Raw genomic sequence first — 25158 nt, forward strand, 5'->3', positions numbered from 1 at the left:
TAACATGCAACGTCTTTCATCAGAACAGGATTCGAGGCGTCACTGGGTGGGCCGATCCCTGCTCTGTTTTCTGCACTGACGCGGAATTCATAGGTATTTCCTTCCTGCAGTCCAGTTACTTTGCACCTGAGATCGGAAACTGGTGTTTTGGTGGCTCTCACCCACCGCAGGCCTTTCTTTTCTCTCCTTTCTACATGGTATCCTGTGATCTCGCTGCCACCGTCATCAATTGGCCTCTTCCAGCTGACGGTGGCCGTGTTCTTGGTGACGTTTGAGATCTCTGGTTTTCCAGGAGGGCCAGGGGGACCTACAAAAGAAGAAGATGATTTGATTTTCTGACCTGCTGTGAATGCTTTCATGATAATCATTACCACCTCTACCATATGCTCTACATACCAAATCTGTCCACCATTTTGACAGGCTCGGACTGAACGGGTTCTCCTTTGCCGTAATGGTTTACTGCTGACACACGGAAGAGGTATTCGTTTCCTTGGATGAGTTTGGTTACCACATGCCTGCAAGCCTGAATATCTTCAGACACCACTGTCCACAAAAGCCGACTGGTTTCTCTCTTCTCAAGAACATAAGCTTTAATTGGTGAGCCCCCATCTTCTAAGGGAGGTGTCCAGGTAAGTGTTGCTTTTTCGGCAGAAACATTACTGATTTCAATGGGACCTGGGGGACCAGGTACATCGAGAACTGATACCTTCACATGTTCCTCCTTTGTGCCGAAAGGATTGGTAGCGGTGATGGTGTACTCCCCAGCATCCTTTCTTGTGGCATACTTAACTGTCAGCATAGAAGATGTAGGGGTTGAAGTTATTTGAGCTATGTCTGATGGTCTGATATCTTTTCCTGCCTTCGACCAACTTGATTTAGGAAGAGGTTTGCCAAGAATGCTAATGGCACTTAAAACAATGCTATCCCCTGCCTTGACTGTTAGTCCATCTTTAATCGTTGGATCAAGGACAATGGTTGGTGCCTCTGCAAAGGAAAAAAAAATTCATCAGAAAATGAAGGGGGGTTTAATTTTCTGCTTTTTGATTTGGGAGAAATGTAAGCTTTACACACCATATTCGTCCTTGCAAATAATGGTTCCTGTGCTCTCCGATGGAGCGCTGATAGCACCTGCTGTATTCTTGGCTCTGATTCTGAATTCGTATTTTCCACCTTCAACAAGGTCAGTTACGGTAAAGGCGCAGTCTGGGACATTAACATGGTTGGCTTTCATCCAAGACTTAGAGGGTAGATCCCGCTTCTCCACTATGTACCCTGTCAATTTATGGCCACCATCATATTTGGGTTCTGTCCAGATGAGAGTCACTGAATTCCTTGTTACACTAATAACCTCAGGTTTTCCAGGAGGATCTAAAACAGAAAAGAAAGTCCATCAAACAAATTTCCAATGCTTGCTTCACGGAGCATAATCCCCCCAGGCTTAATCTCTTTATTAATGGCTTACCAATTGGATCAAGTGCCACAACTGGCTCTGACGGCAGGCTTGGCTTGCCCACTCCAGCTAGATTGATAGCCATGACTCGGAATTCATATTCAAGACCTTCCGTTAATCCTGTCACTTTGAAGTCTTTCATCCTTATAGGAGTCTTGTTAGCTCTCTTCCACAGAAGGCTGTTTCTTTCCTTGAATTCAATATGATACCCTACAAGTGACCATGAACATATCAATTCAGATTGAGATTATACAGACTGGTTTGAATTATATATAATATATATTATATATAATTATAAATATATAATTTATATATAATTATAAATATATAAAATTTATATATTTTTATAAATATATAATATATATAATTATAAGTATATAATTTTATAAAATTTTATACACTCACACATACTTTTACCCAAGTTAGTTATTTGCAGATATATTGAAAAAATAACTTTTGTTATCTATATTTTTATTTTCTGGGTGTAGTGCCACTTTTTCTCTTGCAATATACACATATATTACCATTTCTTTTGGAAAAACAGTAGATATTTACTCTAAAATTACTTTCTTTAAGAACTATTCTATTGTCTTTTAAATAAAGTTAAATATTGTGTGCATATATATAAACAACATATTTCTAAGAAACACTGCTATAAAAACTCAGAGGATAAGAGTATATGGTATGAGTGTGATAAGAGTATGTCATACCTGTAATTGGTGAGCCACCAGTCTTTTTGGGGTCAGTCCATGTTAGAGATACTGAATCATGTCTGACGTCCACAATATTGGGAGGTGGGGGAGCATCAGGCACATCTAGAGAAAGGCAGAGAATGTAAGATTTCTAAGAGCCTCCACAAAGCCACATTTTGCCCTTTTTTCTTCAACTTTAACATACTTACCAAATGGATGTTTGGCAACAATTGGCTCTGACTTCAGGCCTTCCCCTACACCATATTTATTTTCAGCGCTGACCCTGAAGGTGTATTCTATGCCCTCGTGAAGTCTGGTTACTCTGAAGGTGGTTTTCTGGACAGCCGAAGCACATGTCACCCACTTGTTATTCACAGAGTCTCTCTTCTCTAGTACGTAGTTGGTGATTTCAGAGCCTCCATCGTCCTTTGGAGGACCCCACTTCAAGGTCATGGCTTCTGCCGTGACTTCATCAAATTTGATTGGCCCGGTGGGGATGCCAGGTTTGCCAACAACCTTTATGGAGAGCGTTCCTTCCTTGGTGCCAGCAACATTCTTGAGTGTGATTGTGTATTTTCCAGCATCGGATTTTTGGCAATCATATACTACAAGGGTTGTATTAACTGCAGTTGATTCGACACTGACTCTTGTGTCTGTTGCTAGAGGATCTTCCCCCTTCTTCCAAGACACTGATGGTGCTGGTTTGCCTTTTATGGGGATCTTGAGACGGAAGTTGCTGTTTTCTTTAGCCAAGTAGCACAAATCAGGAAGATCCTTTAAGTCAAGATCGGGAGCCACTATTAAAAAAAAAGTAGACACAAATTATTTGTATTGAAATTATTGAGATTAGAAAGTCACCTCAGACCACTATAGTTTTAAAAGGTATATATGTTCAGTAAGCCAGTGTGTTGGGACTCTGGCAGACACTTCTGATGACAAGCAGGAGAAAGGGAAGTTGCTTAGGGAGATGCTTACCAACATCATCCTTGGCCACAACCATGATTTCACTTGGGGTTCCTTCGCCATTTTCGTTCTCTGCACTCACTCTGAAGGTATACTCCTTTCCCTCCTTCAGATCTTTTGTGGAGTACTGTAGGCTCAATGACTTCATGACCCGTTGCCACTTATTCTCTTCCGTCAGGAAATCCACCACATAGCCCGTGATTCTGCTTCCGCCATCACTGCGAGGCTTTTTCCAGCCAATGGTACAAGATGACTTGGTTACTGCCAGCACTTTCAGGTCAACCACAGGTCCGGGAGTTTCTAAAAGCGGAGAAGAGATGAGTCTAAACCCCAGGCAACCAAGGGGGGCTGTAGCTCAATGTGATGGGTCCTAGCTTGTTGCTTACCGGAGGCTTTGACGGCATCACGTGTCTCACCCGGATCCCCGATGCCATACTCGTTTTCAGCAAACACTCTGAAGAAGTAGGATTTCCCCTCCTCTAAGTTAGAGACTCTGAAGCTCGTTTTGGGGCACTCAGTTGTCACCGTCGACCAGGACTTCCTCTCTGCATCCCGTTTTTCAACCACGTAGTTTATGATAGGGCTCCCGCCATCAATAATAGGAGGATCCCAGGTAATATATGCAGAGTCCTTGGATATTTCCTTAACAGTCACATTGACAGGCGGCCCAGGGGTGTCTGAGTAACAAGTAGAGGTTAAATAAGAAATGAACAGGAACACATTAGAAGATATACGAACTATGGTTTCAAACACACATGATTCTTTCCTTCAGCAGACTTACCCAGCACTTTCACTACAATGGTGTACTCCTTTTTGCCACAGCTGTTCTCCAAGGTTAAGATGTACTTTCCTGCATCGTATTTGTTCACATTTTCGCAGCGCAGGAAGGTGTCAAAGTCTGTCGACTTTATGTCCAGGCCAATCCTTTCTCTTAGATTGACGTTGGGTTTAGACCAAGTAATCTTTGGAGGTGGGCGTCCTTTTACTGGCACGTAGAGTCTCATTGTAACTCCAGCACGTAAAATCAGTGTTTTCCTTAGTTCAGCATCAAGTTCTCCCTCAGGCGGAACTATGTAGGTTGGGGGTGAAGAAGAAGTCATAGGAATGTAAGCATCACATATATTGCTAAAGGCTCTCCTTTATGATTTCTAAAATGCATGTCCTTTGTAAAACTGATTTCTTGTTGTTTTAAAACATCCTCAATAATTCAATACTCTAACTTGGTTTTTTATTTCTAGATATGTGTTTCTGTGTATGTTTGAATATGTGAGTGCAGAATCCATGGAAACCAGGAATGGACGTTGGAGTTCCTGGAGATGATGTCCCAGGCGTTTGCAAGTCACTTGAAGTGAGTGCTGGGACCCAAATGCTCTCTTAAACACTGAGCTAACTCTCTAGCCACCAAGGTATTTTCATTTTTCAATGAACTTCTGACACAACCAAATATTCCTTAGAGGATCCGTAGTCCTCGCACGTGAACCTTGTGTATCTAAGACTCTTATGTTGAAAGAACGCTTCCTCCAGCTTTGATTTTTCTTTTCTCAATTCACTGAAGGCATCCTGCATATACGTCACTCTATTCGCTATTTTATTGTAGGGGAAAAAGTACGTAATAGATAAAATAGACTGCTAGGAAAAGATTTAAAGGACTGAAAGAGTTATAGAGAGGAAACAAATAGAACAAGAGGAAGAGAACTTACAAGAGCCTCCCAGTTACGTGTTTACTGAAGGGTTTGTTGGATGAGTAAATAACAAATAGGAGGAGAATAAATAGGTCATAACTTAAAAAAACCCTTATTTTATTCTTATTCTTAGAATAAAATCTTATATTCATTTGAAAACCACCTGTGACCTTCATTCTATTTGGCCCAGTAAAAACGTTACATACCACCTACTCTTCTCAACCTGTTCTCCTGGAACTTGTAGATATATATGCCTAGGAGTTGATTATAACTCTCTCTTAGGTTACAATGGAGAGAAAGTCTCATTTATCTTTTGGTGGCACTTACTTAGGATGTCTTTGGGACAGTGTTTATCTGGCACATCACTGGGGTCGCTGTACCCGATCTTATTAACGGCATATACTCGGAACTGATACTCCGTATTTTCCATCAGACCAGTCACCTCGAAGCGGGTTTTCTGTAGCTTCTCTGGTAAATTGCACCTCACCCAGTGATCAGAATCAGCTCGCTTTACTTCCACAAGATAACCAATGATGGGGCTGCCACCATCGAAGGCTGGCTTGCCCCAGGATAGACTCACAGAACTACGGGTGGTATCATAGACTTTAGGAAAAGCCGGTGGGCCAGGAGGATCTGAGGATAAATGACAACAGGAGAGAATTAGTGAAAACTTCCTTTCTGGCTGTTTAATGCTGAATACAGAGTATGGGGCTCTCTCAGGTAACTTACACAGTGGGTCTTGCGCATACACGGCTTTGGACGCATCACTGGGCTTGCCAGGTCCGGCTTTGTTTATAGCAGTAACTCGGAACTCATACTCAGTGCCTTCCTGGAGACCTGTCGCTTTTAACGTTCTTTCTATAACCGGTTTTCTGTTGACTTTGGTCCAGTTAACTGCCTGGGTTTCCCGCTTCTCAACCAAGTATCCAGTGATGGGTGAGCCGCCATCATCAGCGGGGGCTTTCCAGCTGACCGTCATGTGATCTTTAGTGACGTTGCTAATGACAGGAGGGTCACAGCGTCCAGGCGGGTCTGTAGAGATGGAATGATAAGTTGCTTTCCTAAGCGAAAAGGTGGCATTTCAAAAAGGTAAGGGGCCACCTGGGGAAAATGTTCTTACTTACCATATGGGTTTTTGGCAATTGCTGGCTCAGTGAAGATGGGATCGCCGACTCCATATTTGTTTTCGGCACAGATACGGAACTGGTATTCATGGCCCTCTATAAGTTTCTCCACAGTGCAGCTGGTGATGGGCACAGTAGCAGAGACCTGAGCCCAGTTGGGCCTGCTCGTTTCTCGCTTGTCAATGATGTAGTTGGTGATTTCTGAGCCTCCATCTTCCAGGGGAGGTTCCCAGGACAGCATTGCACGGTCTGCATACATCTTGTTGATTTTCACAGATGCTGGAGGACCTGGTTTATCTGGAGAATGGAGAAGAAGAGTGGAGTGCTTTACTAAAAAGGGAAATGAGAATAGAGAAGAGGTCTAGAGAGTAGGTTACACTCAGTATTGTCATGCACTCCCGTGTGACTCTAGAAGTCACCTCACTTCTCAGACTCCTGTGATGCTGGAATATGTGGCCACTAATACTCTTTAGAGACCAAAACCACTATTCTGTAATACTATTAATTTTATTCTTAGGACATATTTTGTTTATTGTTGCTGTGCTTGAGACAGGGCACCTTGTACAACAGTCTGGCTTAGAACTCCCCGAGTAGGGAAGCATGACCTTGAACTCCTGAACCTCCCGCCTCCTCAGGAGTTCATTGCCGTGCACAGCTTATAAACTTGTTTGCAGCCCTTCAGGCTAAGTGAAGCATGTGGTTGTAATCAAGTACTTTAATTACCTAGTACTTTAAGCTTAATGGTGGCTGATTTGGAACCGCTGGAGTTTTCGGCAGTAATGGTATAGTCTCCTGAGTCCTTCCGGTTCACACTGAATAGCTCCAAGGTACACAAGTTCCGCTTCATCGCCATCTTTACGCCTTCGGTTTGTTTTATTGGTGTGCTGTCTTTCTTCCAAGAAACTGTGGGCATGGGTTTACCGAAGACAGTAGCATCCAAGCAGACGTTAGTCCCAGCTTTCACGGTAAGCAAAGACTTCATCTCGACACTGAGTTCTATCCTAGGAGGAACTGGGGAGAAAGAAGATTGAAGGTATTAATGAATGCAACACTGTATTGTGCAATTATTACTGATTGTTGTGGTAAATCCAAATTTATTTCATGAGTGAGATTTTATCTTATTATTATGAATTTTTAATATTTGGGATTGAACCCAGGTCTTCGTACGTGGTAGGCAAGTGCTGTACCACTGAGCTACACCCCTACTTCTTCACAATTATTTTCATTTAATTATTATTTACATTTATGGGTAAAAAAATGGGTACTTTGCCATAACTATGCATTGTGGAATGATAAGCAAACTCATACAACAATGACCTCACCTATTCAGTCAGTGTTACTAAAATCTGCTGTTTTAGTAACCTTGAAATTTATAATACATTATAAATTATGATACCATTCAGGGGAGTAGATCACCACAAATGATTCTTCCTGTCAGACTGAAGCTTTGGCATTCTCTTCTTATCTCCCTCAGCCACTTATTTTTAAGCTATATACATTGTGAGAGTTAAATAAGGTTAATATAAAAATTTGACACTACTGCAAGTAGGAATCCCAAGACTTGGCTTCAGCACTATCCCTGTATTGCTTCTTTATTATCTTTCTGTGAGTAGGTGTCATTAAAATCTCTCAGCCCTCAGACTTGTAATTCCTTTCTTAGTTTGCTTATTAAGATTCTTCCTTGGGGCTGGAGAGATGGCTCACTGGTTAAGAGCACTGACTGCTCTCCCAGAGGTCCTGAGTTCAATTCCCAGTAACCACATGGTGGCTCACAAACATCTGTAATGAGATCTGATGCCCTCTTCTGGTGTGTCTGAAGACAGCTACAGTGTATAGTATACATAAAATAAATAAATATATCTAAAAATAGATTTTTAAAAAATATTCTTCCAAAGCATGATTTTTAGAGCTGTGTAAATTTAGTTTACAAAGTAAATGTCCCATCATTTATCCTGTGCCTTTTCCACAAGTATGGGTTTAGTGGTTTGTTTATTTGTTTGTTTGGGGTGGTGTAGTTAGGAGACATGATCATCATGGATGCTCTAAGTGTTATAATTGTTATAATATGCAATAGACTCTTACCATTTTCTGCAAGAATGGTCACTGGGTCGGAAGGCTCAGAAGGCTGGCTAATGTTCACAGCAGTCTTGGCAATTGCTCTGAATTGATACTGAGCATTCTCTTCTAACCCAGTAGCTGTGTACTCTTCCAGCGGGATCTGGTGAGGTGTGGTATTGCACCGAACCCATTTATCACCAGGAAGTTTGCAAGCTTCTACAAAATAGCCGATGATTTTGCTGCCTCCATCGTGCTTTGGACGGGCCCAGATAAGCGATGCGCTGTTCTTAGTGACGTCAACAACTTCAGGTTTCCCTGGTGGATCTAAAGCCAAAAATAAATATTCTCAATGTTGATGTTTACTAGAAGCTGAAATACCACACAGCATCACCCCTGTGATGTCCAACAGGATAGCAGTTCTCTCGTGCCAACCATCCACCCCATTATCGACTTTTGAGGGCTTGGTCTACTTGTACAGGAAAGACCGAGGGCACATTTTCATGGGAAGAGGTAGGTCCTCTTCTAGGACGGAAGTGCTCACTTTCAGAAGCAAGATTTTAACGTACCTCTCTACTTCCAAACAAGGGTCACTTACCAACTGGCATCCTCGCAGTCACGTACTCCGTTGGTTTGCTAGGTGGACTGGATCCAGCTTTGTTTAGGGCATAGATTCGGAATGAATATTCTAGACCTTCAACGAGGCCAGCACAAGGATACTCAGTTGACCGGACGATAGTGTCGTTAGCTTTCACCCAGAGCAAACTGTTTCTCTCTTTGCGTTCGATCAGGTAACCAGTGATGGGGCTTCCTCCATCACTGTCTGGTCTGTCCCATGCAACAAATATGCAGTCTTTGTTGACTTTAGTGACGCGTGCATTCTTTGGCTCACTAGGGACATCTAGAGGTGAAGACAGGGAAATGTCAGTTTCCGCCTCCAAGAAAATGTGTGCGTGCGTGGGTGCGTGCGTGTGTGTGTGTATATACACACACTTGTACACACATGTATGAGTATGTATGTATGTATGTATGTATGCATGTATATATGTATTTATTTCTCATACACACAAATAAAACTCTTACCAAATGGGAATTTAGCAAGCATCTTTGGAGATGTGAGAGGCTCTGAGATGCCAAATCTGTTTTCAGCTCGGACCCGGAAGATGTACTCCTGGCCTGGGATCAGCTTTCCGACCCTACAGGAAGTCTTGGTGACTGAAGCGAGGGCTGTGACCCAGTCTCCACGGCTCACGTCACATTTCTCCACTACGTAATTGGTGATGTTACTGCCTCCGTCCTCCAGAGGGATATGCCAGGACAGGGAGCAAGCATCAGCATCTATTTCAGAAATGTCAAATGGAGGCTGAGGGGGTCCAGGAGCATCTGCACAAAACGAGAGGAGAGAAATGTGAGGACAGAGATTTAATAGTTCAAAAAAAAAAAAAAAAGCAACCATTCTGATCTCCATATTTGAGCAGCCACTTGTCTCATGTGTAACCTACCCATGACCGTCACTTTGATCTTCTGAGTGTCTGTCCCGGAGCTATTCTCTGCCGTGAGGCTATAGTAGCCACTGTCTTTTCTAGTGACATCCTTTATGATCAGAACCGAGGAACTGTCTGCCTTGTGGATGGCCAGGTGGCTGGACGTAACGACGTCGTCTTCTCCCTTCTTCCACTTACAGACGGGGTTAGGCTTTCCGTACACATGAGCTTCGACCCGGAGCTTCTTCCCAGCTTTAATGGTGATTTGCTCAGGCATGAGGATCTTTGGTGGCACTGAAAGCAAAGACAAAAGCCATTCCTTAGGTGGGGAGTTTTTCCTGTGTTTTTTTTTTTTTTTTTTGAAAGATTTTGGGTTGTAGCCCACTAGGGGTTTCAACTTAAAGAGTGAACTTATAACGGATATTTTCAAAACTTCTTGCATGCAACAGAACGTATCAGATATAGCACATATAAGGTAGTTGCAGTTCTCTAATCTGTGTGTGTGGAACTAGTCAACTCAAGGAGAAATGTCTGCCTAGACCAGCTTTTTATCACGTGGTACAAAGGAGGCAATGACTACGAAGATTGGTCATTTAGTTTAGATACTACTCAGAAAAGCCAGCTAGGAGGACCAGATCTCCATGCAGGCTAAACATCCAGACACATAAAATGAAAATAAGTGAACGACTTACACAGCTGCTCTTTGGCCTCGTAGACGCCTTCGGCTTCTCTCGGCATGCTGACTCCAACAGCATTTCTAGCCGCAACTCTAAATTTATATTTCTTTCCTTCCTTTAGGCCAGTGATAATAAGGCTGAGGTCTTTGACCACTGAGTACTCTGTCCAGCGATCTGCAGGTTGGTCTTCTTCTCTGTAACTAATGATGTAGCCGTCGATTTTAGCGCCTCCGTCACGCAATGGAGGTAACCAGGCCAGTGTAGCGCTGTTCTTTGTCATTTCGGTCACCTCAACTTTTCTTGGAGGATCTGGCTCGCCTAGAAGAAAAAACAGAATTTAGAATATTCAGTAACTCTGTAATCCCCTTTGCCGATGCGCATGTAGGAGTTTCAGTGTGACCCTTGCACCCAGTATGTAGGATGTGTAGTTCAGCACGTTGGACATGGAGCATAAGGTGAAGCAAACTAAGGTAAGTCTTGTCTGAGAGAGATTCACTGTGCTCTTGGAGTTTCAGGGTTCACAAATCAAGTCCCTTCCGGTGAATTATAACCATTCTGATCCCTTGTTGAACTAGAGGACGGCAGTCAAAAGAGGGAAGAAAGGAGATTGCTTACTGAGAGGATCTGAGGCAAGCACAGGTTTGGGGACATCCGTTGGGACACCAGGGCCATATTCATTGACAGCGGTTACTCGGAAGAAGTATTCATTCCCAGGGACAAGGTTGGTTACATTGAAGCTTGTTTTCTTCACTTCAGGGGTAACTGTTGACCATGTTTTTCTCTCTGCCTCACGCTTCTCCACAATATAATGTGTCACTGGGCTCCCACCATCATTCTCAGGAGGTGCCCAGGACACGTGGCACGAGGTTTTGGTGACATCCGAAACTTTTAAGTCCGACACAGGTCCAGGAGTATCTGTAAAGATCCACAGACTCAGAACGCAAGTCTCATCGGCATTCTTATTAACTTATTTGTTTTTGGGGCAGGGAAAAAAAAATAAGCTTTTGGATAACTCACCTAGTACTTTGACATTCACGAAAACAGCCTTTTCTCCTGCCGGGTTCACAAGGGTCAGGGAGTATTTTCCAGAGTCATCACGGGTAGAATTGGGAATGACAAGGAAGGCCATAGTGTCCACTAGATCGACTTGTCCTTTCCTGACCACATTATCAATACCCACTCTGCGCCATGTGACTTTGGGGGCAGGGCGTCCTCTCACTATGGCAAATAGTCGAATAGGGCAGCCGGCTCTCACCACGACCAACTTTCTCATGCTAGCATCCAAGTCAATCTCTGGAGGCTCTGCAAATGACATAAAGGACATCAGCGGACTCTTCAGACACGAGGAAGCCCGTGAGAACGGATGCGGATGAGTACCTAGCATTACAGAGGGGCCTCACCTAGGATTTCCTTAGGCCTGATGGCTTCCTTTAGTTCTGCAGGGCGCCCAATGCCAACCTGATTCTGGGCACACACCCTGAACTCATACTCCTGGTTCTCGTCCAAACTGGTGACTGTGAATTCCATGCGAACGAGTTGAGCCGCAGCATTGCATCTCTTCCAGCCCTCGTCGGGCGATGCGTCTGCTATTTTGGGTCTCATTTCTATGACATATCCGATGATCGGGGCACCACCATCATAGACTGGTTTTCCCCAGGCGAGAGTGATGGAATTTTTGGTTGTATCAACCACTTTGAAATTGGTGGGTGGACCAGGTGGTTCTGAAAATAAATCATGTAAAAATAAATGCACATGCAATTCCTTACACGCACGTGTAGGCCAGAGGTCAACCCCGAGTGTTCTCCTGTGTTGCTCTCCACCTTACTTTTGATACAGGATCTCTCACGGAAATTATCGCCTCCCAATTGTCTAGATTGGCCGGCCTGTGAACTCCAGGTCTGCCCATCTCTGCCTCCCTCTCAGCACTGAGGTTAGAGATATGTCCATGACTTTGTACATATGCTGATGATCTGAACTTAGGCCTCAAGCTATGTGACCACTGCTTTACCCACTAAGTCATGTACCCAGCCTCATGATATCTTAGTGTCTAATTTTATAGTTGATACTCAAATAAGCCCAAAGAAGGTCATTCTAGTTTCTCAAACTCCCAAGACTTCTTTGGAGTATTAGCTAAAAATGCAGTTTAAAAAACATGGAACAAACGAACTTTTGTCAGATACTTCTACACGCAATTTTAAGAACTGGTTTAATGTTGTTGGAGAGATGGCTCCGCAGTTAAGAGCGCTGACTGCTCTTCCTGAGTTCTATTCCCAGCAACCACATGGTGGCTCACAACCATCTGTAATGGGATTCAGTGCTCTCTTCTGGTGTGTCTGAAGACAGCGACAGTGTACCTACATACATAAAATAAATAAATCTTAAAAAAATTGGTCTAATATCAGGAAAAGTGGGCACATCTTACCTATGGGATCTTTTGCCACCACTGGTCTTGATGGTAGGCTTGGCTCTCCAATGCCAACCTCATTCTCCGCCTTGACACGGAACTGGTACTCATGCCCTGGGAGGAGATTCTGTACTTTCAGACGGCGCTCGGGGATGGCGCTCTTGTTAACAGGGACCCAGCGGACTGCGTGCTTTTCTTTTTTCTCTAAATAGTATCCTGTGATAGACTTCCCGCCATCATATTCGGGGGCGTTCCAAACCACAGTCATCTCTTCTTTGCTCACTTTAGTGACTTCTGGAGGATCAGGGCGACCAGGTCTGTCATACTTGGTTTTTGCAATGACTGGTTTACTTTCTGTTGGAGGCCCTGTGCCTATTTTGTTTTCTGCACGGACTCTGAAAATATATTCATTTCCTTCTATGAGACGAGTCACTGTAGCACCTGGTGTCAGGACATTAGCGGAATAGGTAGACCAGACCATTCTCTTGCTCTCGCATTTTTCTAGAATATAATTTTGGATCTCACAGCCACCATCGTCTTCTGGTGGATCCCAGCGGATAGTACACCTATCACTGGACACATCCGCGATTTTCAGGTTTCTTACGGGACCAGGCTTATCCAAAACATTGACAGTCGCATAGGCCACAAAGCTGCCAGCTGGGTTAGTTGCTGTGACTACATATTTACCGCCATCACTTCGCTTCGCTTTGGTAAGGGAGAATTTCGATGTCTCAGCACTGGTATCAATCTTGACCCTTGGTGATCTTGTTAAATCTGTAGCATCTTTGTCTTTGGTCCAGGCAACCTCTGGGAATGGTTTGCCTCTCACACCTGCCTCGAGTCTAATGGTGTCCCCTGCTTTGACAGTTAGCACCCCACTTAATTTTAGATCAAGTACTGGCTTCTGTAAATCTTCCTTCACAACAACTTCCTCTGTCCTTACCCAATCACTTTCTCCACCTTCATTCTTAGTTTGTACTCTGAACTCATAAATCTGGTTTTCAACACACTTGTCAACCATGTAGTGGGTTTCCTTAATGCTACCTTTATGCACTCTTTCCCAGTCTGCAGAGCCCTTCAATCTCCTTTCCACATGGTATGACAGATTCGGGCTACCACCATCATAATCAGGCCGTCGCCACTTTAGATAGACAAATGTCTTTCCTTTATCTGCAATATGCAGGTTTTCAGGCTCACCAGGCCTGTCAATAGGGTTGATAGCCAAGATTGGAGTTTTTGTTTCAATGGTTGGCCCAACACCTACTTTATTCTCTGCACAAACACGGAAATAGTATTCATTATTGGCCAACAGGTTGGCCTTGATCAGTCTCTTGGTGACATCTGAGGCAACAATTGACCAGCCTTTCTGATTTGGCTTACGATATTCCACTATGAAATTTGTGATCTCTGAGCCACCGTTATCTAGTGGGTTCTCCCAAGAAATTGTGCAGTTTTCCTTGGTTACATTGCTAACCTTCAGATTCTGGCAAGGTCCAGGTCTGTCAAGGACATTAACAATGGCTGACCCTTGGGCATGCCCACTGCTGTTTTTAGCAGAGATGATATACTTGCCGTGGTCCGCTCTGACAGCTTCTTTAATTTGTAACTCGACACGAGGTAGATCATGAATTAGGTCAACTCGCTTGTCTTTGACCAGTACTTTCCCCTCCTTAGACCAAGTTATGTCTGGCTCAGGTCTGCCTTTGACTCGAGCAAGAATGCGGATAGTTTGACCCACCCGGACGGTAATGACATCACGGCATGTAACGTCAAGTTCTACTTCTGGAGGATGAAGGATGTCTTTTGCAATCACAGATTCTGCGAGCTCTCTTGGCTCTCCCTCGCCCACAATATTAGCTGCTCTTATGCGAAATCTGTACTCGTTTCCTTCAATCAGCCCAGGTACCCTGAAGGCACACTGCCTGATGAGTTCATCTTTATTAATCCTATCCCACTGTGTTGTGCCAGGTTTCTGACACTCTACTACATATCCAAGAATGGGGCTGCCGCCATCACTGAGGGGCTTTGTCCACACCAAGTCAGCAGATTCTTTGGTCTTGTCTTTCAGTTTAGGATTTATAGGTGGCCCTGGTGGTTTGATGGGCCGGCAAGCTTTGATTGGGTCAGAACTTGGGGATGGATTGCTTAAACCAGCAAGATTTTCAGCAAACACTCTAAACTCATATGTATTTCCCTCATAGAGTCCAGTCACCCTGAACTTCAGGTCAGCAATAGGTGTTTTGTTGACCCTCACCCACTTGCCAGTTATTTCCCGGCGTTCTACATAATAGCCAGTTATGGGACTGCCACCATCAGACTTTGGCAGGGTCCAAGACACTGTGGCAGCATTCTCAGTAATGTCAGTTACCACTGGTTTACCAGGAGGAGATGGAGGACTGAACTTGTGTTTAGCAACAGTAGGTATGGAGTCAAGGGGAGGACCGACACCCATCTTGTTCTCTGCTTTGACTCTGAAAACGTATTCACAGCCTTTTTGGAGATGTGGGACCTTCAGCTTCAGCTTACTGCTTCCTGCAGAGACGACACCCCATGTACCTTTCCTTGTATCTTGTTTCTCAACAATGTAATTTATCACTGGGCTCCCTCCATCATCCTTAGGCGGTTGCCATGAGATAGTCATGTATTCAGGGGTAACATCCAGAATATTAATAGGACCTGTTGGTGGACCAGGTACATCAAGAACAGTAAGATGGACAGCTACTGTTTTGGTACCCGCTGCATTGGAAACTGTGAGTTGATATTCCCCAGTATCCTTCCTTAAGCAATTCTTAATGGTCAGCACTGATGAGAAGCTGTCGGTCTCAACTGTGTAGTGGTCATCTGTTGTAATCTCAGTTCCATCGGTTGCCCATTTTGCAGTAGGAACAGGTACACCTCTTATGATGGCAGGGAATCTTACTGTGGTACCAGCCTTCACCACGAGCCCTTCAATTAACTTCACATCTAATTCAACAGATGGAGGCACTGGGGAAAAAAAAAACACAAGGCCATTAGATTTGAATTTTCACAGTATGAATAATTTAAAGAAGATATAAGAGTGCCAATCCAAAAGTCACCTAGTTTCTCTTGACATTCTATTGGGATAGTTGTATCAGGGAGTCCAAGACCTATGATATTTTCAGCTTTTACACGGAATCTATAGGTCTTTCCTTGTTGTAAGCCTGTAACAACACACTCTAAGTTTTTCACAGTCTTGAACTTGGTCCAGTCTTTGGCACCTTCTTCTTGATATTCCACTAAGTATCCCGTGATTGGAGAACCACCATCACGATCGGGCTTATTCCAAACAAGAGAGACTTCAGTCTTGTCGACGTCTACATGGTGTAGGTCCTTGGGCGGCCCTGGGGGATCTTTGAAAGAAAAGTTATCATAAATGAGTGATAATCCTCAAGCCAGCCAAATAATAATTCTTTATTCAGAGAGAATAACTCACGGAGAGGATCCAGAGCCTTGATGGGCTTAGGTGTTTCTACAAAAGGACCACGTCCATATTGGTTCTCAGCAGCTACACGGAAGAGGTACTGATTGCCTTCATTCAGATGTTTAGCCATGTGGCTCTTCTTCTTTGATGTAGTTGAAAGAGGGGACCACTGGGCAGTGGCAACATCTTTCCTCTCAACCACATAATTGGTTACAACAGAACCACCATCATCCAATGGTTCCTTCCATGTAAGGTAACAAGAGTCTTTCCTAATTTCACTGACTTCCAGATCTCTAGGTGGCCCAGGTTTATCTGAAAAGTATTAAATACTAGATAAGTGACAAGAAAAAATATGTATGTGAGTTTCTTAATAACACGAATGTTAAAATGCATACCTAAGACCAATACTTTTACTGAGACTGTCTTTGAACCTGCTGGATTCTCCACAGTGAGGGAATACATTCCACCATCTTCGTGGGCAGCATTACGGATCTCAAGCTTGCTTCCAACTGGGGTAACATCGATCTGTGCTTTCGTTGGAGCCTCTCTGTCTTCTTTTTTCCAGGTCACTTTTGGGAATGGCACGCCTTTGATGATGGCGCTAAGTCTCAGAGTGTCACCGACTTTAATGTGTTGTTCTCTTGCCATGTTAGCATCAAGGATCAGCTCAGGAGGTTCTAAAGTGAAGGAAATGCCTTGAGGTTAATTCCTTAATGCATACTGTAATAGCCATACTGCATATACAGAGGACACCTACGTTTTTTCACAATCGCAGATCACAACATTTCACTTACCAAGTCGGTCCTTTACTAGAACTGGTTCAGGAACATGGGCTGGGTCTGATTCACCAGCCTCGTTGACTGCCAGCACTCGGAACTTATAGGTCTGGCCGTCTCTGAGACCAGTGACTTTATATTTAGTTTCAGGGCATGATTCAGGAGTGTGATTGGCTCGTCTCCACTCTTCATCTCCAACTTTCTGGTACTCCACGATATATCCCAGGATCTTGCTCCCACCATCATGACGTGGTGGCTGCCAAGTTAGATCAACTGAATTGCATGTTGTATCTATTGCCTCAGGATTAATAGGTGGACTTGGTTTAGCTACAAAATAAAAGAAAAAATAAAATTAAAGAAATTCAAGTACAGCGGACAAAAGTTAGACAGTAAGAAAACTGAGACGAATGTTTCAATACTGTACCAATCGGGTCTCTAGCAAAGACTGGTTTGGATGGTGGACTTGGGTCTCCAATACCAATTTCATTTTCAGCAGAAACACGGAATTCATATTGGCATCCTTCTAGAAGATCGGGAACTCTATACTTAGTGTATGGATGGATAGGCTCTTTGGTAACTCTAACCCATCGTTTAGACATCGTTTCCCTCTTTTCCAGGATGTAGTTTGTGATGGGCTTCCCTCCATCATTTGGCTTGTTCCAGGTTACTAATGCAGAGTCTTTGGTGACCTCTGTGACAACTGGCTGCTCAGGTGCATCAGGAACTCCTGTAACAGATGCCAACCGAATGTGTTAAAAGTTTAAACGTTCCTATTACCTGTGTCAAGCATTGGGTCATCCCCCGCCATATTACATACTGAAACGATCTCTGGCCTTCATTGAATCCGACACCAGAGGGTCACTAATTCCATATAGATTTTCAGCATGAATCCGGAAGATGTAATCTTTTCCTTCGAGCAGTTTAGGGACCTTGCATGTTGTTTTGGCACTGGCAGATGTCACAGGCATCCAGATGTCTTTACCCAGCTCCTTCTTCTCAATAATATAATTGGTAATTTCACTTCCTCCATCATCTAGAGGTGGCTTCCAAGAAATAACCATGTATTCTTTGGTCACCTCATCAAAAACGACAGGTCCTACTGGTGGTCCAGGACGATCTGCAGAACAAAAAAATAAATCATAGCACAAAATGTTACCATCACTTCTGCTTCTAAATGGACAAAGAGTCTGTTATTCCTGATATACAGAACTTACCCACAACATTGACTTGACAGAAACCTTTCCTGGAGCCTGTACTGTTCTCCACAACTACACAGTATTTCCCAGAATCGGAGCGTTTGGACTTTGTCTTCTCAAGAGCGAGTGTTGTGGGAGTGGTCTTTATGTGAGTACGATCATCTTCCAGCACATCAGCTTCATCTTTAAACCAATCAACCTTAGGCTTTGGTTTGCCTGAGTAACGGCCAGTGAGGGCGAAAGCTTCACCAACCCGGACTGTAAGCTTGTCTCTGAAGTCGAGGTCAAGCGTAGGGGGAGCTAAAATTTAGAATTACAGACAGGAGTCATTTTTGCTGTCCTATGATAAGGCTACAGTTATGAAACTTCTCAAAGTATACACTATAGCAGACACGTACCTAGCTCATCCTTGCAAGTGATTGGCTTGGTGCAGAATGACGGTTTGCCCTGTCCAACAATATTGACGGCACTGACGCGGTACTCATACGTATCGCCTTCTTTTAAACCTTTAACAGTGTATTTTCTGCTAAGCAGATTGTCATTTGTAACTTTGTGGAACTTCTCAGTACCAATGAGTCGGCTTTCTAGGACGTAGTTAATAATTTCTGATCCGCCATCATACTTGGGAGGATTCCAAGTCAAAGTCACAGTATTTTTGGTGACTTCTTTGACTTCCAGGTCTTCTGGTCTCTCTGGCACAGCTGTAAATATTATTACAATGAAAAGAGTGTCACTGCGAGAATGGAAAAGATTGGCAGAAGTATCCTCTCCTGAGCATTGTTTTTTAAAAAAGGAACCATCTGCTTCAATGGTTCTCAGAACTGTTCTCACCATATTACTATTAGCGTGAGAACAGATTCCAAGGGACCCGATGTTCTCAGCAGTTTTCAAGTTAGAACAATGATTCAGTTTTTACTCAGAATGGGAAACAACAGTGACAGGGATCGGTGCAGGGAAGAATCTGATGACTCAATCGCTTTGACGCCATTTTTTATCATAGATACAAATGCAACATCATCGGGTATTTAACAGTTGCCTTAGTGCTTGACATGAGTAACATTTAGTCATTAACACACACACACATATGCACACATTTACACAAGCACACATTCACGTGCACACCATAGTGTTATATTAATTGAATAATGTGTTAATTATATTTGTTCTCAATTTTACTTACTTATTGGGTCTCTGATGACAAGGGCATTTGGTGTCTCAACGAACGGGCCCATGCCAATACTGTTCTCAGCTGCAATTCGGAAGAAGTAGGACTTTCCTTGAATAAGACCCTGTACGGTAGCGTTTTGTCGAGTGACTGTGTATGTGACAGGGGTCCATGCTCTGCGGTCAGCTTCCCGCTTCTGAATGACATAATTGGTGATTGGAGAGCCACCATCGTCTTCCGGAGAGAACCATGTCAGTTTGCAGGAGTCATTGGTTAGATTGTCAGAGAGGAATGGTATTCCAACAGGTCCTGGGACATCTGGGGACAAAAGGAAAACATGTTAAGCCATTTGTCGCCAGTGCTCAAATGATGTTACCCTGTTTTTAAAGTGAAGACAAAATGTGATACCATAGAAAATGAGGTTTTTGTGCTTGTTAATCAAGTTTTTTCTTACCTATTTAACTACATCTGTATTTCTATAATTTACATTATTTATGTCTTTCTGTCTGCTTCATCTGTCTAATCTGATCCATCTTATCTATCTATCTATCATCTGTCTGTCTGCCTGCCTGTCTGTCTATCTGCCTGCCTTAGCTCAGGCTCTCACTTCATTGCCTAGTCTGGCCTTGATCTCACAGTTCTCTTTCCTCAGCCTTTCAAATAATTGGGATTAGAGCACAATCATATTTTAAAATGAAGTGGGTTTGTGCTACCATGTTTTAATAATAAGTAGAGAGAATAAAACTCCTTTTAAAGAGGCAAAATTTGTGAGACACAGGGAGGAGCTACAGGATTGGGGTAGACAGTGGTTTGATCTCTCTTGCCCTTTCTAAGGGAAACAGGAAGAGGTGGTTTCTGAGTGACTGGTTAGTTGATAGATACAGAAGGCCTTGATTTTTAGAGGTTGGGATTTTAGTATAGAAACATACCAGTTATCCAATTGGAGTAATAGTTTTAGATTAGTAAAGTGGCTTAGAAACTTGAAACTTAAAAGCTTTTAGAGTTACCAATGCATGAAATACCTTTGACCACCCTTTATCCTATTATTATATTGAAATGATAGCTGTTTGGAGTGTGGCTCTGCTGAGTTAGGAGGACTAGGTGGGGCAGTGTCACTTTCTGACAGGGAGTAAAGCAGACAAAACACACATAGGACGCAGGTAGAACTGAACTTTAGCCCCAGTGATGAACAAGGCAATGCTGATAATCACACACACGGATTCTCTTAGAATACAGAACCCCGATGAGAAGCTTTTGCATTTGTTAAAAGTCTATCCTTATTATTTTATGATATGCAAATGGTCACTGCTGGCAAACCATTGTATGGTTAAACATTTATGAATATTTTTAGGAAAGATGTTTTTATAATCATGTAATCATAAAGGAGGGCCTTAACGTCCTTGTCAAAAAAAAAGTAGCATACAAAACTTCACGTAGGGAAATGGCACTTTCAGAGGATACCACACCCTCTTCTATCCTCCTTGAATGATTCACACAATGGCATGCATACATATGTGCAGGCAAAACATGATACATACTAAAAAGATATTAAAACAAAATAAACCTTTATGTAGAGTAGGAACTCAGCAATGTGGAATACACGTAGGATAAGAAAAAAAATATAAGAAACAGTTAAAGAATTCTAAAACGGACAGTGAATTGTGGATTTTTTTCCAAAACGTTTATAACATGGTCTTATTACAACATAGCACTGTTGTAGATTTATAATTATAATTAAACTAAATTAAAAATAGAATTAAAACTAAAGGGCTGGAGAGATGGCTCAGGGGTTAAGAGCACTGGCTGCTCTTCTAGAGGTCCTGAGTTCAAATCTCAGCAACCACATTGTGGCTCACAACCATCTGTAATGGGATCCGATGCCCTCTTCTGGTGTGTCTGAAGACAGCTGCAGTGTACTTATATACACAAACAAAATAAATAAATCTTATAAAAAAATTAAAACTAAGAAGTTGCATTTGTGGTGGTGCATGCCTTTAATCCTAACCCTCAGGACACAGTAGCAGCCAGGTCTCAGTGAGTTTGAGGCCAGCCTGGCCCTCACAGTGAGTTCTAGGCCAGTTCTAGGCTGAAGCTGCACAGGGAGAATCCTAACTTGAAAAAAAAAAAGGTAGGATGAAATAACATGAACTGTTGTATAGACAAATGGAAAATATTTACCTAACACATCAACAATAATTGTCTTCTTTCTTTCTCCGCCTTCGTTTTTGGCGAGAAGAGAGTAGACCCCTTGATGGCTTCTCTGGCAGTTCTTGATGACCATGGAGGAGCTAATTGCTGTGGTCTCAATGGCGGCCTCTTGAGGCAAGGCTCTTTCATTCATGCTCCAGGTGACAGTGGGAGGTGGCTTCCCAGACACATAGGCGATGATTCGGATCACCCCTCCAGCATGGACCACTATTCTGTCTCTGACGCTGGCATCAAGCTGGAGGTCAGGAGACACTGGGAAAAAAATTGGACATGGCAAATGTGACTTCCATATTTCAACATAGAGCAAAACTATCAGTAAACTAGGATAAGTATTGGTAATTACCAATTCTGTCCTTCATTTCAATAATGTCTGTGACTTCTCCAGGTTCCCCAACACCAGCAACGTTGACGGCTCTCACACGGAATTTGTAGAATGCTCCTTCTTTTAACCCAGTCACAACCAGTTTTGTCCCTCTCACTTCTTTGTCTTTACCCTGGGGAAAAGTAACAAACATTTATAATTAGAGGTTCTCTAATATAAACATGTATGCCATATCCAATATATAATCTTGCTGCTTAAATCATTCAAGTATAGCCAAACCTACCTACTCTTCTCAGGAGACATTAGGGACCAGATATTATAGACAAGGAGTGAATGACTGGTCATAAAATTGTGTTTAAAAATTAGTGGCAAATGACAGGGGAAAAAAACGTACTGTTCATATGTCCCATCTTTCCAGGATTCATAACCGAAAGGTAGGTGAGTAACATGACAATTTTTAATTGTTCAGTTTTTAGTTTTAATTGATCCACCATGACTGTACTTACTGTATAATAACTCATTACACATAAAGAGCTGGCAATGAGTATCTCCATCTCCTTAAATATTTACTATTTCTACCTGTCGGGAGAGTTCGAACCCTTCCAGTTTTTTTTTAAATAAAGTATATAAATTCTTATGAATTATAGTCATCGGAGTATGCTATTGAATGCGGGAACTCATTCTGAGTATTTTGGTACCCAACATAGGGCCTTCTTTGCACTTCCACTCCTGACCTGATTAGGAGTGTTATTTTCCTGATTTTTTTAAAATTTAAAACATAGGCAGGAACAAATGGGCGTGAGAACTACTTAAAACACATTCACAGCACATCTTTCGACTGAATGTTTTAGCTACCTTTTCCCATTCCTCTTTTCCTTCTTCCTTATATTCAACAATGTAGCCAGTTATTTTGGATCCACCATCTTTTAACGGAGGAGACCATTCTAAGTCCACGGATGATTTTGTCCAGTCTGTCACTTTGGGGAATGGAGGACCAGGGGGAGCTGGAAAGAACCAGGATACATCAATATTTTTAATATTCTATGGTACTTTTGGAAACATCTTTTTTTTTTCAAAGAATGGTTCCAAGGCTTACCGACTGGATCTCTAGCAGTCACTGGATCTGAGGGGAGACTGGCTGGACCCACACCAGCAGCATTGATCGCATACACCCGGAACTGGTAGTCTGAGCCTTCAATAAGGCCGGTCACTTTGTAAGAAACGCCCAGAGTCATGGCTTTGATGGGGTCGCGGTTAACTCTCTTCCATCTCTTTGAGGTGGTGTCTTTCATTTCTAACCAGTAGCCTGTCACAGGAGAGCCACCGTCGTATTCTGGTTCTTCCCAGTTGACAGTCATGGAGTTGCGGGTGACGCTGCTCACTGTTGGTTTATCTGGAGCTCCAGGGACAGCTGGGAGAGAAACACATTAGTTGGCAAGAAGCTATTCAAAAACAAAAACAAACAAAAGGGACGGTGTCCCACGAGAACGTGCCACCCTACTCACAGAAGAGGTTCCGTGCCGTCTCAGGTTCACTGTCAAGTGGTTCTCCAATGCCATACTTATTCTGCGCCATGATTCGGAAGACGTACTCATGGCCTTCGAGCAATTTGGGAATTGTGTACATGCATTCTTTAGGCTCGCTCGAGACGCGCACCCATGTCTTCCTGTTAGCTTCTCTTTTCTCAATGACGTAGTTTGTAATCTTAGACCCACCGTCATCTTTAGGTGGAAGCCAAGATAATGTCATCTGATCTGCTGAAATAGATTCAAACTTTATGGGTCCCACAGGGGGGCCAGGACGACCTACAAAGATTTAAAAAAAAAAAAGAATATTGTGTTAGTTGAATGACTTTAAAGCCAAATTTTATTTATGATTAACAAAACCGTGTTTTAACCAAACCACAGTAATTACCAAGGACATTGAGTCTCATCTCCTTTGATGCTGTCCCCAGGTTGTTTACGGCTGTGATAGAATATAAGCCAGTGTCGCTCCGGCGAGACTGAGGGATGACTAAAGTGCAAGTGTCGTCCACCACCTGTTTGTTGACATGGGTGTCATAGACAACGGGCTCTTTGCTATCAGGCTTCTTTGGAGGAGCTTTAAACCAGGTGAGCGTTGGGAACGGCACCCCTTTGATCTTGGCCACGATGTTAACATCAGTTCCTTCCTCAACTTCCATGAATTCTTTTAGCTCAATTGATGGTGGGCCTAGAATATTGACAACAAGAACAAATGTTAACATAAGGAACAAAATGCACTGAAGGACAGACAGTGGAATTCACTGTGGTTATGAGGCCTGTTTGGGTGGACTGTGGTTACACTTCATTGCCTAAGCTGATAGAAAGCCTGGGTAGTCTCTAGCACTGTTATACTGGTCTGGGGGCAGCTGAATGCAGCGATCCTTTATTGGGTCTGTGCACAGACACCTATCTGCGGTTCTCTCCTTCACCATGCTTCAATATACATACAGAGATGCTGACAAAGGGCAGCAAGGCGTGAACATCATGACACTTCAGTCATGTCTTTCTTTACTAATTTCCAGGGTGATGAAGTAATTTCAATGCTCGTTTAGAGGTTCTGATGTGAATTAGTTTTTATAAAAAATAATTGCTGGTAGAAGCCACTTTTCTATTTTCTACACATTTATTGAAAGTGTGCAAAAGGGATTGGCACAAGACCAGATAAAATACACAGTGATCGAGATGGTAATGATGACTTGAAGAGACTTATTAGTTTGCATATGTATCTTATCTTTCAAAAACTAAAATGGGTATTCTCAGATAGAGGGAAAGTCTTGTTTGGAGACTACTCCATTGGTCTTAGTAGGTGCTAAGGAAATTACTTGCTTTCTGCTCCTTTTAATTCCTTTCATTTCTGATAGATGAGAGAGCTTGCCTTGTAGAAAAATCAGAAGAAAGGAAATTAGATATTTCTTGTTTGTAGTAAAAGCAATGTGGGAGGGTATCTGCTAATTCTGTCCATAATGGGGTGATAAGTAATTGAATAATGTGTCCATGCCTACATGTAGTCCATGGGGGCACTTTGATAGGTGCACTGTCTCTATTACTAGACACAAGAAGGCAACACCAAAGGAGGACATTCTCTGTTAAATACGCACATGTCTGGTCTTTGACAGTCACAGGACCAACAGTGGCTGAAGGCTTGCTGACCCCGGCCTCGTTGACAGCTTTGACTCTGAATTCGTATTCCCCGCCCTCTACGAGGTCTTCAACAGTAAACTCCAACTCTTCCACATCGCGCCTATTGCACTGTCTCCAAGCTTCTTTCTTCTTCCCAGTAGGGTCCCATGCCAGGCACTCAACAATATAATGGGTAACAGGAGAGCCCCCATCATTCTTTGGAGGTTTCCACGACAGATGCACTGTGTTCTTTGTTATAAGACCAATCTTGAGTTTAATAGGAGGATCGGGAGGATCTGTAAAAATGATTATAGGAGTTGTCAAACACTGTTGTTAGCAACGTGGCTTCTTCTTAGACTGCATTTTAAACTTGCA

At 42.9% G+C, this 25158-nt stretch overlaps 1 protein-coding gene across 5 annotated transcripts in view; it reads right to left on the bottom strand.

Annotated features, from left to right (window-relative positions):
* The window catches only part of Ttn (titin), a 268818-nt gene that overhangs the window by 48969 nt on the left and 194691 nt on the right, over positions 1–25158 (bottom strand). For all 5 annotated transcript variants that reach the window (XM_032903541.1, XM_032903540.1, XM_032903538.1 and 2 more), the window contains 38 exons: positions 24762–25079; positions 23555–23851; positions 23146–23445; positions 22737–23051; positions 22496–22644; positions 21662–21812; positions 21289–21570; positions 19126–19428; positions 18344–18646; positions 17964–18245; positions 17567–17866; positions 17174–17476; positions 16768–17076; positions 16369–16650; positions 15986–16285; positions 15609–15902; positions 12550–15516; positions 11528–11848; positions 11145–11429; positions 10743–11042; positions 10143–10445; positions 9469–9744; positions 9050–9349; positions 8565–8867; positions 7994–8293; positions 6635–6922; positions 5912–6208; positions 5517–5819; positions 5115–5420; positions 3887–4174; positions 3492–3782; positions 3118–3405; positions 2352–2939; positions 2161–2265; positions 1463–1660; positions 1072–1368; positions 397–984; positions 5–307 (listed from right to left, as the gene is read on the bottom strand). In XM_032903541.1, the coding sequence (XP_032759432.1) occupies positions 5–307; positions 397–984; positions 1072–1368; positions 1463–1660; positions 2161–2265; positions 2352–2939; positions 3118–3405; positions 3492–3782; positions 3887–4174; positions 5115–5420; positions 5517–5819; positions 5912–6208; positions 6635–6922; positions 7994–8293; positions 8565–8867; positions 9050–9349; positions 9469–9744; positions 10143–10445; positions 10743–11042; positions 11145–11429; positions 11528–11848; positions 12550–15516; positions 15609–15902; positions 15986–16285; positions 16369–16650; positions 16768–17076; positions 17174–17476; positions 17567–17866; positions 17964–18245; positions 18344–18646; positions 19126–19428; positions 21289–21570; positions 21662–21812; positions 22496–22644; positions 22737–23051; positions 23146–23445; positions 23555–23851; positions 24762–25079 (13983 nt within the window). The remainder of the gene's footprint in view (positions 1–4; positions 308–396; positions 985–1071; positions 1369–1462; positions 1661–2160; positions 2266–2351; positions 2940–3117; positions 3406–3491; positions 3783–3886; positions 4175–5114; positions 5421–5516; positions 5820–5911; positions 6209–6634; positions 6923–7993; positions 8294–8564; positions 8868–9049; positions 9350–9468; positions 9745–10142; positions 10446–10742; positions 11043–11144; positions 11430–11527; positions 11849–12549; positions 15517–15608; positions 15903–15985; positions 16286–16368; positions 16651–16767; positions 17077–17173; positions 17477–17566; positions 17867–17963; positions 18246–18343; positions 18647–19125; positions 19429–21288; positions 21571–21661; positions 21813–22495; positions 22645–22736; positions 23052–23145; positions 23446–23554; positions 23852–24761; positions 25080–25158) is intronic.

Source organism: Rattus rattus, chromosome 5 (assembly GCF_011064425.1).
Source record: "Rattus rattus isolate New Zealand chromosome 5, Rrattus_CSIRO_v1, whole genome shotgun sequence".
Taxonomy (NCBI): domain Eukaryota; kingdom Metazoa; phylum Chordata; class Mammalia; order Rodentia; family Muridae; genus Rattus; species Rattus rattus.